The 13,011-nt window shown below is 48.7% G+C and overlaps 1 protein-coding gene across 4 annotated transcripts in view; it reads right to left on the bottom strand.

Moving 5' to 3' along the window:
- FAM149B1 (family with sequence similarity 149 member B1) overlaps positions 1-13,011 on the bottom strand; it is a 1,843,046-nt gene that overhangs the window by 915,021 nt on the left and 915,014 nt on the right. For all 4 annotated transcript variants that reach the window (XM_069610541.1, XM_069610540.1, XM_069610539.1 and 1 more), the window contains one exon: positions 6,211-6,393. In XM_069610541.1, coding sequence (XP_069466642.1) covers positions 6,211-6,393 — 183 coding nt within the window. The remainder of the gene's footprint in view (positions 1-6,210; positions 6,394-13,011) is intronic.

Genomic DNA, 13,011 nt, shown 5'->3' with positions numbered 1-13,011 from the left:
CACCAAGAAGTGAGAAATGAAAGTAAAAGATTGATACGAACATTGTGTGAGTGAATCGAAGTGGTCCCGAGACGGTTTAAGCAAAACACATCGCACATTCGAAAGTCTTTGATTCGGATATCAAGATGAAAATGTAGAAAGTACAATTATATGGTCGGAGCCAGAACGAGGGAAACCAAGTGTGAATATTGTTCTAAAAAGAATCCGAGCCCGACCACGGTAGATCTAAGATCTGAACCCAAATACGGGAGATCCATGGTCCGAGCCCAAACGAGGGAGATACATGGTCCAAGCTCGAATGAAGGAGATCCATGGTCCAAGCCCGAATGAGGGAGGATCCCATGGTCTGAGCTCGAATGAGCGAGGATCCATGGTCTGAGCCTGAATGAGGGAGGATCCATGGTCCGAGCTCGAATGAGCGAGGATCCATGGTCTGAGCCTGAATGAGGGAGACCAAGAGTAAACATTGTGATAATAGGGGTCTCAGCCCGAAGGAGGGAGACCCATGACGAAGATTGAAAGAGAAAACTTGTGCATGTGAAAATCCTGATAGGAATGGAACTTTGAAATTTGTTTGTAACGACAGGCCCTCTGCAGCAAGACACTGTTAATGGAAAAGAGGCTTTGCCAGAAGCTCTGAGACCTTTGTTTTGAACTGTTTCCTCATGTCCAAGAAGCCAAAGTGTGTGAAGCTCAACGTGCCGCCTTGTCTCATGAAGAAAACGTGAGAATGGGAAGCCAAAGGCTCAGCTGTCCTGATCTATTATTTCTTGAACACTTTCCTTTTTGCATACGCAATTGTCCCACACCCTTTGTATTTAGAAGGACCGGCAAAAGGATTATTAGTATACGCCCTTATATTTTGACAAAGACTCCGCTAGGACTGCGTTATTATTATTTATATGATATGATATATGGCATTTATAACGCGCCTATACACAAGTGTTTCAAGGCACGACGAGGCAAGGGAGGGGGGAACACAAAAAAGGGACGACAGACAAGGATCTTACTAGGCCAGGTGTCATTCAGATCGCGCAAGTGCATGGGAAGGGGAAAGGGAAAAGTGCGGGGGAATGGAGAGGGGAAAGTGCAGTACAAGGGATAGTAGAATAAATAAGATAAATAAAAACAGCCAGAAGGTGGCAAGTGCAAGGTAAGTGCAGAACATAAGTGCTGGTAGGGGGACTGTAGGGAGACAGAAAACAGTCCACAGGTGCAGGGGTTGCCAGGGAGGCAGTGCAGGTGTGCAACTGGTGGGGCCTGGGCCTGAGATCAGACAGGGTGGCCAGGTAACCAGTGCAGTTTCAGCCAGGGATTCAGCAGGTGAGAGGGGGAGAAAGCAGAAGCAAAGAGGAAGGTTTTGAGGTGCTTCCGGAACCAGAGATGGTTCTCCTCAAGTTTCAGGGAGGCAGGAAGACTGTTCCAGAGGGAGGCCCCTGCCGAAGAGAGAGATCTACCACCAACTCGTTGCTTAGAAAAGCGACTGACCCTGAGGGAGTTGGAGGCGGATGAGCGAAGAGCTCAAGAAGGAAGATATTTGGGAAGAGCGAGTTGAAGGTATTTCGGCCCCAGGCCCCAGAAGGCCTTGTGGACAATGCAGAGGGTTTCAAACTTAATCCTCGCAGCCACTGGGAGCCAGTGCAGAGATTTCAGTCCTGGAGAGATATGATCCCTGGGCTTGAGGCCAAGGACAAGTCTTGCAGTCCTGTTCTGGATATGTTGCAGAGGGCGGAGAGTAGAGGTAGGCAGATTATGTTACAATGGTCCAGCCTAGAGAGAACCAGGGCTGGAGACGTTGAGCTTCTGGGGGAAGGAGAGGAAAGGAATAATACCTCTGAGGAGGTGCAGCTGGTAGTGTGACTTCTTAGAGACGCCAGAGATGTGAGGTGAGAAGGATAGTGTGGAGTCAAAGATGACCCGGAGGTTTTTAGCCTTGCAGGTGGGAGCAGGAAGAGCCAAGAAAAGCCGGCCAGAGAGCTGCAGGGAAGGAGGGGGTGGGTGTGCCGATGAGTAGAATCTCAGTCTTACTGGCACACCAATCCTAGATAGGAGACAGTCAGAGATGAGGGAAGGAGAGGAGGAGGCTGAGGGTAGCCTGAAAATGAGCTGGGTATCATCCGCATTGCACTGAAAGTTGGGGCAGAGAGCGGCGATGCGGTGAGCAAGGAGTTCCAGGTACTGGTTGAACAGCCAGGGAGAGAGGTTAGATCCCTGGGGGACACCACAGGTAGAGAAAAAGATATCGGAGAGGAAGGACCCAAGTTGGACCTGGGAGGGTCGGTCGGAGAGGAAAGAAGTCAGCCACGCCAGAGCCTGACCGGTGATACCCAGGTTATCACGGATGTTAGGAAAGATTTCTTAATACTGGGTAATTTTCCTTCCATGTGGCAACCCCTAAACTTTTTGCTGGTTTCACCATGATCTAGACTTTGCCAGAGAAGTGCAGCCTTCTGCCGCACTCCTCTGGGCTTTCGCTCCATTCTTACGGGGAAACTGACATGCCCTTAAAACAGTCAGTACCGGGAAACATTGTTTTCCGTAGTTTCTTTATCATGTTGCAGCTTTCGCGCAACATGACACAAGAGGGCACTGTAAGCTAAGTTACTGCTCTCTTGGGCCTCTAGTCTTCTACAGGCCCTAGATACTCTCTTGGGATTGTTAACGAACGGTGCAAGTGAATCACGGACGGGACTGGTGGCGGCGATCGTTTGTGTTTTTGAGCTCCTTTTGGCGTTTAAGCGCGTTTCTCGTGCTTAGCCCAAAATGGTGGCCTGGCTCCCAAAATGGCCAGACCACGAGGCTCGTTGTCCTGTCCGCTGACCGTTTTGCCCCCTTCACCTTCCCCAGGTCGAGCCGACCCAGGGCCTTCCTTATTTGGGCATGTACTTTCCCGCGAAACACAGATGCTTTCGCGGGCTTCTACAGGCCTTGTGTGTGCCTCCAGGATGTGGGCTGGGATGTCTGGTCCTAATACACATCCTGGGTGCCAGAGAGTCTAGGGTGGTGTGAATGCCTGGGAACTCTGTGGACCGTGATAGGTCCACGTATGGTGTGAGTGTTTTGTGAGCAGATCTCCCATTGGGTCCCCTCCGTTTTGGCGCGAAGGGAACCGTGGATAAGAGGGGGCTGGAAACACCACTACCATGTCGATCTCCTGAGTTCTCACGAACAAAGGAATACAGGAGCCAAGTATCCTGCAACCACGAGGCTGAACCGAGGAATCGCTGGTGACCTGCTGAAGGACTGCTCCTCTGCACTGCTGTCGCTTGGTGAAACCCTTTCTACCTCTGATCGAACGAGAATGCCTGTAATGGTGCTTCGACCCTTGGAATAGTGGGAACAACTATTCTCGGCATCTTCACCATCTCCTGCACGTAAGCCTTCGGAAGTGTCTCTGGGTCATCCAGCAGACTGACCAGCCTACCCAGGAGTCTTGCTCTTTAACCGTCATCCGGTTGTGTTGTATTACGAGTCCTTGTCACTCTCACACGATTCGTACACTTGGCATTCCCAGGTCTGAAGTGAGTAGTGTACATTTGGCTGAAATATACACGGCCGCTCCGTTGCCCTGCTGTGGTAACAAACTGTGCGGGTTCACTGCGTTTGGGACGTCCTCAACTCAACTTCTGCTGCTGCGGAATCTACACGACGCCGAGACGTCCCCTGCTCATATCTGAACCTGCCAGCACCGAAACTGACGCGGAGAAGCCTGGGTCTGCCTGCATCGGGGACCATTGAGTAGCATCGCTAGGAACTGGTCGCCCTCCTGCAGTAGCCCATAGCTTTTCCCCCCTGTGTCTAACAGCACGCCTTTCCGTACTCGCGCTCTGCTTCTGCCCACAGTGGAGGCTGCGCTTGAGTCACGGAGCTCTGTTCATTTTCATTTGTTCACCGAACTAAACTGCCCGATTCCCTCGAAGAGACTCCCCTTTTTGCCCGTTGGCACCAGCGTGTGCAGGTACTTTTGAGCACAAGGCTCCACTCTTCATAGGGCTTGGACTTACTTTTAGTTAGGTGCCTCTGAAGGCGGACTGGGTCTAATTATTATTCGCCCTGCCTGTTTTCCTCCCCATCTAGGTGGTCTACACATTTCGTGCGTCTAACTCGTTAGACTCGTTTGTATTTGTATATATATTGTATTGGTTTGGTATGTGTTGGTTTACTTGAGTTTTATTGTGATTTCTCGCTACGGTCAATGTTTCAAAGGCCTTGTAATAAATGTGTATATATTTTTAATATAACACCTGCTTGGAGTAATTTGTAAGTGTCCTTGCTTTGTGTGCTCATTGCGGGCTTTCAGTCACCCTCACCCCTCTTGAGACCTAGTCTTGACCACCGCGATCGCTACCCTGATTGGTCTGGCTTGTCCAGAGGTTACCCTGTTCCAAGAAACTAGGCTGGCCTTCTGAACCTCTGCCCCTCCAGGACAGAGTTCAGAAATCCGTCTTAACAACGGAGACTGTTGAGCAGGATGGCATGGTTGACAGTGTCAAAGGCAGAAGAGAGATCAAGCAAGATGAGGACGCACGGGGTATTGGAGTCAAGGCTGGAGAGCAGGTCTTCACGGATGTTCAGGAGAGCAGTTTCCGTGCTTCTGGCAGCTCTGAAGCGAGACTGATGGTCATGACGACAACCATCAGATTTGGTGTGAAGATTTAGCTGGGAGATGGACAGTTTCTCCAGGATCTTGCCCAGGAAGGGAGTGATGGAGATTGGGTGATAGTTAGCCGGGCAGGAGGGGTCGGCAGAGGGTTTCTTACGAAGAGGGTGCCCAAGGGCAGAAGCCAAGGAGTCGATGTGGTCCTTGATAGTTTTGGAGGAACAGGGGTGAACCTGTTTTGACGAGACTTTCATAGATCGGACTTGTCTAGAAACCTTGTCTGCAGAGAAAAGGGGAAAGGCAGAGAAGGAGGGAGGGGGGTGGCTGAAGATGGGCCAGAGGAAGAGCACGGAATAGAGGGAGGGAGGCGATAGGAGAAGAGTGAGGACAGGATGTCCTGAGTTTTTGAAATGAAGTAAGAAGCCAGAGCCGTGCAGAGGGCCTGGGAAGGGATAGGAGAGGTAGAGACTGCAGCAGGATTGGCCAGTTCCTTGCAGATTTTAAAGAATTCAGCCGAGTTGTTAGATGTCACAGAGATGCAGGCTTGGATATGAGCTCTCTTCTTGGTGAGGACGGAGAGCCGGTATTGCCTTTGCAGCAGGCCAGTTTGTCAGAGGATGAGCAAGAAGCACGCCATTTCCTCTCGGCCACCCTGCACTTGCGTTTTAGGGTGACGAGGTCAGAGTCATACCAGGAGTTACACTTGGGTTTGGGCTTCAGGCGGATTCTCATGACAGGGGCAAGGATATCAAGGTATCAGATATAGAAGAGTGGAGCGTGGAGAGGGCTGTGTCAGGGTGAGAGTCAACCACAGGGGGGAGGAGGGGTTGAGAAGGTGGCGGCGAAAGCCTCAACTGACACGCGCTTCATGGGTCGGATGACCGATAAGGTGGGTAGCAGTGATTGAGGTGGCTTGGCCTGAGGGGTAGGAAGGGTGAGGTGGGAGGATAGGAGAAAGTGATCACTCCAGGAGAGAGGAGTGGAGAGAGGGACAGAAAGGGGAAGGTCTGAGGAGATCAGAAAATCAAGAGTGTGCCCTGCAGAATGAGAAGGGCCAGAGGGGAGAATGGTGAGTGAGAGTCGCAGAGGTCGCGAAAGAGTCCAGAGGGGTGACAGGAGGCATCCAGATGGATGTTGAAGTGCGTAGCTTGCTCCCATTCCTAGATTTAGGTTTAGATAGGCATTCTACCAACCCATTCAAGTTTAATAAAAACCCTTGCACTGTGATCACTTGTGTCTGTCTTCACTGTTTGATACCATGCCTTCCTTACAATATTGTATAACTGAACAAGATCAGCCACATGTTCCCTTGTACAGATTAATGGAAAATCAGTGATGAAGGTGAACTGCTGCACTAACACACTTTATAGGTCTTCATAATTCACTAAAGAATCTGTGCAGATGGGTCTTCCAAACCCAGAAGGTGGGAATCTTCAGCTACAAAATAGCTCAATTTTCTGCAACTGGCCTAATATTGTTATACTATTTACAATTTGAAGTATAGTGGCTAACACCTTAGTTTACAAAAGAAGTGGTGATGTTAAGGCTCATGTTACTTTTACAGCAATTATGGCTGTTAGAGCGCAGCAAACAAATAATGTAATACGTACATGTCCCTGCAGTCAAAGGCCAAATACTCCTCCATTATTCCTTCAGACACATTAACGTCATCTCTGGCAACCTCTGCTTGAATACATTTTTCAGAACTGATGTCAGGAGGCGTTTTCCCATAGATGGTGTCTTCAGATGCAGTCGTAACAAAAAAAGGAGCCTTGGTACCTAGAATGTTCAACCTGAAAGACATAAAATATCCTTCAAAAAGAAAAAAAGCACCTTGTTACTGTGTTTCTAACTATGTACAATGGTCAAAATCCTTCGCTATTGAAACCTAGACACTGAAGTCGTCAGAGACGTGCCTATGTGTGTAGACAATGATTCATCATGGAATCATTACTTCTCTACCCAATAATAAACATTTGTTTTGGGAATTACACTCAAATCAGCCTGAATGCACACACAAACGCAAGTAAGGCAGCAAAAGGAAAACTATACAGAAATAAAACAAGTAAGGCATTTAAAACACACATTTTACACGGTTTAATGTCCAGAGACTATAGAGATTTCAAGTTTCTACATACATGAAAGGAATTCTATAAGAAAACTACAATCCACTGAGACTTCATACCAAAGCCTAGTTGTCAAGAAGAATACAGATAATCCTCCAAGCAAACAAGTTAATTTACAGAGTAACAACATTCCTTCTTACACTAGTATAGTTCATGAATCAATAAGACAGTAATGAGTTTTGAAGCCCTATGGATGATTATAATCCAGTGAAGAAAGATTTACAAGGTTGGCAATTTGGTCTCATGCTCCATGGAGCCACACTTTGAAGTACAATGGCAAGTATAGGCAAACAAGTGTAAAGACAAATTCAAACTATTCAAAAGGTCAACAATGAGGAATGTTCAACCTTGGCCGCTACCTAGGATTGTGCTACTAGCAGGCATTGACTGGGTTTTGGGAAAATGTCCCACACTGGTACCTGGGGCAGTGGATCCAGTGGTCATTGGGACTCGGGCCAAGCATGGGATGCTGAGCCTGGGGGAGGTATGGGTAACTTTACTTTTTTATGCTCAGCCTTTGGGGGATCTCAGGTGCTGCTAGTGGGGTAGTGCACTGGTGACCAGGTAGGTTATAGTCCCGCGAAGTACCAGCTAAACAGTAACCACTGAAAGTCCTACTGACATTGCTGAACTTTGCAGGGACATGCTCAAGGGTCCAACTAGCTTGTCGATTGTCAGATTGGAGGTGAGGTCCCAAGGATGGTGCTCGGCAGCATCCTGAACAAATGCATGAGTTTCAAGATGGCAGCTGAGCCTGAAACCAGCTTAGTCGCCAAGTAACTGCATACTGAAGTGGTGACATGTTACCAACAGGTAAAATCGGTCTAGAGAAGCTATGGCCCCAATCCTGCACCAGACCTCACAAGTATACACATATGCACCCCAGCTATGGCATAGGACTGCACACAGAGGGAAATGGTCCCTATAAGAGGAGTGAGAAAGTGGCAGGGATGTGGGTGTAGTGAATTGGCAAGCAAGAAGCAAAGATGTTAAGAATGGAGAGAGTTGGTGGAAGAAGAGATATGAGAGGTGGAGGAATGAGAGCGAAATGGAGGAAGAAGATTTGAGAGATGTGGTGTGTGAAGAACAGAGCGAGGTGGGGGAAGAAGAGCAGAGAGGTGGAGGAAAGAGCAGAGAGTGGTAATTTAGGAGCAGGAGAGAGAAGAAAGGAGTGTGTTGTGGAGAGGCAGAGAAGGGAGCAGGAGGCTGAGGCAAAGAGGATGGGCGAAACAAACAGGAAGGGTGAGGGGAAAGGAAGTTCAGGCAAGGAGGAGGAGAAAAGAACCAAGGGAGGTAGCATGAACAGAAGAGATTATAAAGAGATGGGGAAGGAGGACGAGAAGAGAGGAGGTGGAAGCATAATTAAACATTGCCATGACTTTGAAGAATGTTCTTGGAGAATACTTTAGAGCAAAGGAAAAGCCTGAAACCATCAAATGTGGTCTCCAACCAGAAAGGAAAAATTATCTACCTGTTACAGTATGGATAGTATCCTATGCACTCATTTGTCAAATAAACCCTGCCACAAGGCCAGCACCCAGAACACCTTTTAGGTTTTGGCTCACGATTGTTGCGGATGCAGACAAAGCCTATAGTATTTAAGAGGTAATTATTGGATTGAAAGAGATTCACAGGGTTCCAAGATGGCTGCCGAGGAGAGGGAATGCATGATTGTAGCGCTCTCACTCCCCGTTGCCCAGTACAATAAAAAAAAGGCAATAAGTGCATTCCCTAGGTGGGAACTCCGTATACATAACAGCAGAGGTGGAGTGGAGCATCCAAGACTGTGGGAAGGAGACGGCCGGGCAGACTGCTCCGAGCCCTATAAGGTACACAGCTCAGGGGGCCGACAAAACCTCGGAGGCAAGGGCGGGCGGGCACAGAGGTGCCTCGCTGAAGAAATGTTGTGCCCTACCGGGTGAGGCGCGGCGGTCGGCTGCAGTCAGTCACCCCATCAGAGGAGCTTGGTCGGCAGAGGGGCTGGTGGCACTGTTTGCCTGCCCCCGTGAGAGCTCTTGAGGAGGTGGCAAACCCCCTGCTGGCCTGCGCAGGTCAGCGGGAGAAGGAAAAGGCGTGACCTATGTCCCACGTAGAATCAGGAGCCGCTACGCGGCGGGCTGCTGGGAGGCCCTGTGGAGACCCTGCCAGGTCACCCCCCCATTACTTTGAGCGGCGAGACGGTGGGGCAGGGCCCCTCACAGGAACAACCAACAGCAGGAAGGAGGGGTCCCTGCCCTCGGGGTAGTAAAGAGCATGCTGCAGCTGGCTAGGGAGTGCAGATTGCACTGAACAGTGTCACCAGCACGGTGAGGAGCCAGACAGCTGAGAGGGTGGGGGGAGCCCTAACCAGCGACCCTGCAGGGAGATGTGGGGGAAGGCCCCCACTGCTGCAATTGAGGGCTTTGAGAATATTAGCTGTGGTGCCAGGGGAGAGCCTCCCCTTGACTGAATGCACCCACGCATAGTGCAATACAGGGCAAGTGGGAAACCCCCCACCCCCAGCTAAGCTTGATGCGTGCAGATCTTTCCCAGTCGCTGCAGGAAGTTAAAAGCGACATAACGAAACTGGAGGAGCAGACTGACACACCGGAGAATGCCATACAAGATATCGCTGAGGACACCAGGAAGATTGATGAGCTGGTACACCAGCTGGCAATGGTCACAAAGAATCTGGAGATCCAGAGTGAGGACCTAGAGAACTGCTTGAGAAGATCAAGGGCCTTGCCGAGGCGGAGGCGGACAAGGACCTATGAGAGATAGCGCAGAATGTGTTTGCGGACCTCATAATGGTGGAAGATTGGTCTGGAATAGAGCTAGACCGCATACACAGAGTGGGGCCTAGGCGTGGAGAACCAGGGGCCACACCCATGGATGTAGTGGTGGCACTGCATCAGTATGGGCAGAAGGAAAAGGTGCTGTTGGTCGCCAGAAGAGCCATATCGATCAAATATAACGGTTCAGAGCTCCAATTATTTCAAGACTTGGCCCAGGCCACACTGGTGAAGCATAGACTGATGGGCCTGGTGGTGTGCGCTTTGGCTCGAACTAAGGTACGGTACAGATGGACCTTTCCCTTTGGCTTACTATTTGAATGAATGTCTACTTGTCAACACTGGACCTTACGAAAAGGTATTGGAAGGTTCCACTTTTGGGACAAGACAAAGCAAAACCTGCATTTGCCACCCCTGTAGGATTGTTCCATTTTAAAGTTCTACCATTTGGTCTCCATGGTGCTCCCGCAACATTCCAGAAACGTATAGATCGAATTCTACAACCCTGCTCGGAATGTGCTGAACATACATTGATGACATTGTGGTCCATAGTAGGACATGGGAAGATCATCTATTCCACTTGTATGCTGTCACGAGGGCCTTAAGAAAATCCTGACTCACTGCCCGCCCTAAAAAGTATAAGCTGGCTCAATCGGCTGTCAAATACTTAGGTTTTTTTGTGTATAACGGTAGTGTCCAACCCAAACAAGAAAAGGTCAAAGAAGTTCTCTAAACCCCTACAACAAAAACTAAGAAGGACTTGAGAGCTTTTTGGGTTTGATAGGTTACTATTGTCGGTTCATCCCAAATGTTTCTGGTAAGACCGCCAAATTGTCTGATAAGTTAAAAAACACAGAGCCCCAAAAACTTTAATGGGCTACAGAGGAGGAACTATGTTACAACACCTTGAAACAAACCCTATTTCAAAGTCACATTCTGAAAGTTGCCGATTTCTCAAAAGAATTAATCTTGCAGAACAATGACTCACTGAAATGATTGAGTGCCGTCCTATCCCAAAATCATACGTCTTGAACATCCGGTATTATACATCAGTTGGAAACTGTTCCCAAGGTAGAATAATGACTCGGTCATCGAGTTAGAAGCTTTGGCAATAAAGTGGGCAATATTCCACTTGAAGTACTATTTGATGGGCAGAAGATTCAGACTAGTCGCTGACCATTCTCTGCTAGTATAGATCAGCCACAGGAAGGAGTCAAACCCTAAGGTTATGCAGTGGTTCTTAGACCATCAACCATACTGCTTCTCAGTGGAACATCGGAAAGGGCCAGGGCAAGGAAATGTAGACTATCTCTCGAAGTTCCCCTGTGAAGCACCTTGGTCTAATCTGCATAGGGGAGGGTCTCAGAGTGTGAACTTTCAGAGGGGTGGCTCACCTGTGTTTTCTTGCGTGAAGATTTGCTTGGCTTTTTCGTTTTTGTTTAGTACGGGTTTCATGGAGCAAGGGGCAAGCCTCCCCAGATGCCACCCTGCCTGAGGAATAACACTCTGACAAGGGGACTCCTGGAAGACTGCCAGAACCAGGACAAAAACCCTTCAAAGGGAAAAAACCTGTATGAAGAACCACAGCACTGATGGAACACGGCTGGAGGGAGAGATCCAGCAGCACTGATGGTAATGGCTGTATCAGGCAATCCGGGAGCACTGAACGAGGAAGAGACAGAATCCAAGCAGGGAGAGCACACAAATCAGGAAGGAAGAAGGACAGAGGGAAGGAAGGAATCTAAGAGGTAGGTCAGTTCTGAGCTAGGTACAGAAAACACTAGTGTTGAGACGTGCCCAGCTTCGGCGGTGTCTGACTAAAAGGCTGCTGTATTGAGGAACGAGTCGGAGACTAGACCATCACGCGACCTTTCCTGAGTAACATCGGGCGCCATCTTGGAAGGAAAGATGGCGCCGGTGGTATGCGAACGGTGTCTCCAGGTTGACCATAAGGACCATGTTGAAACGGCATGACATTATGCCTCCTCCAAACACCTGCCTACCGGGTTGGCACAGATGAAGATGATGAAAAGGGCGGAGAAGACGCGGTGCATGAACGTTGGAGGCGGGTTCCCAAGATCGTTCACGGGGGGAAAACCCTTGCAGTTCACTAATCACCCTCTCCTGTGTCTTGAATCGCATAACCTGGAAACCCTGTACTCTAGGTGTTGGTCGGCAGCGACAACGGGAGGGCGGGGGGGTGCCTTCTTGGATGGAGAATGATATGGCTCCAGCAGATAAGTGTGAAATACAGGATGTATGCGTTTCCAATTAACAGGTATGGTCAAATGGAAAGTCAACTGGGTTGACAATCTAGTTTACAATGAACCGACCATAATAACGAGGAGCGAGTTTGCTTGGATGTAGGTGTTTGGGTAAATGCTTAGATGATAACCAAACCAAATCCCCCACTGCGTAGAGCGGAGAATCCCGAAATATTCTGTCAGCAAATCTTTTGGTGGTTTCTCTGGCCTGCAAAAGATGTTCCCCAACCAACTTGTGTATAGAAGTTAACTCTGAGAACCAGGATTCACAGGAGGAATGTTTGATGATCCAAAAGGTACAGAAGGTAGGCCAGATGGATGGTAACCATAGTTGCAAAAGAAGGGACTGGTTTTCAGCGAAGTGTGAGTTTAGTTGTATGCGAATTCTGGAATGGGAATAAACGCAGCCCAATCCTCATGTATTTGTGAAGAATAACAACAGAGAAACTGTTCAAGGGTCCGATTGACCCATTCAGTGAGTTCATTGCTCTCAAGTGGTACCCGGAAGAAAGTGCCCTTTTGACAGCAAGTAATCAGCAAAGCTGAGATCAAAATGTTTAAGTATGTTGACTACCTCTGTCTGAAATTATGGTAGTTGGATGTCCATGAGTCGAAAACTTTCTGTGAAAAACACGTTTGCCATTTCTGAAGCAGAACGTAGTTTGTCCAATGGAGTGAAATGGGCTATGCAGGAGTATGCATCTATAATAACCATTATAACAGTACAACTGAGGGGGGGAAGATCCACTATGAAGTCAGTGGCAATGACTTGCCCAGGTCTAGAAGGCAGTTTAGGTTGGTGAAGTAATCTGAAGATTTACAGCTGTCATGTTTGTTTTGCGCACAAACCACACGGAAATGCATGCATGTTTTAAAGGATTGTGACATTTTAGGCCACCAGAATTGCCTTTGGAGTGTTTGTAAGGTGACCTTTTCTCCTCGATGGCACGCAAATTTAGAATCATGACATAGCGCGAGTATGGTTCTTCTAGTGGAATCCGTGGGCAAAAACAAACCATTACCTTTCAAAAGTAGACCATCTCCAGTGGTAAGGCCCATAGGGTTAGAACATAGGTACATGTGCAAGTCCTTGCTCTTAGCTCTGTCTTGACAAACCTGCTCCAAGAAGTTCTCAACATGACATAGTCTTACAGTATCAGGAAACATTCAGGGATTGGCAACAGATGTTCAGCGGCAACGTGCGCACCTTGGAAGCAAGACGACACGAAGCAACACAGGTTCGATCCCCG

Source organism: Ambystoma mexicanum, chromosome 8, assembly GCF_040938575.1.
Source record: "Ambystoma mexicanum isolate Mex_15411 chromosome 8, UKY_AmexF1_1, whole genome shotgun sequence".
NCBI classification, from domain to species: domain Eukaryota; kingdom Metazoa; phylum Chordata; class Amphibia; order Caudata; family Ambystomatidae; genus Ambystoma; species Ambystoma mexicanum.
This window is presented reverse-complemented; position numbering and strand designations above follow the sequence as displayed.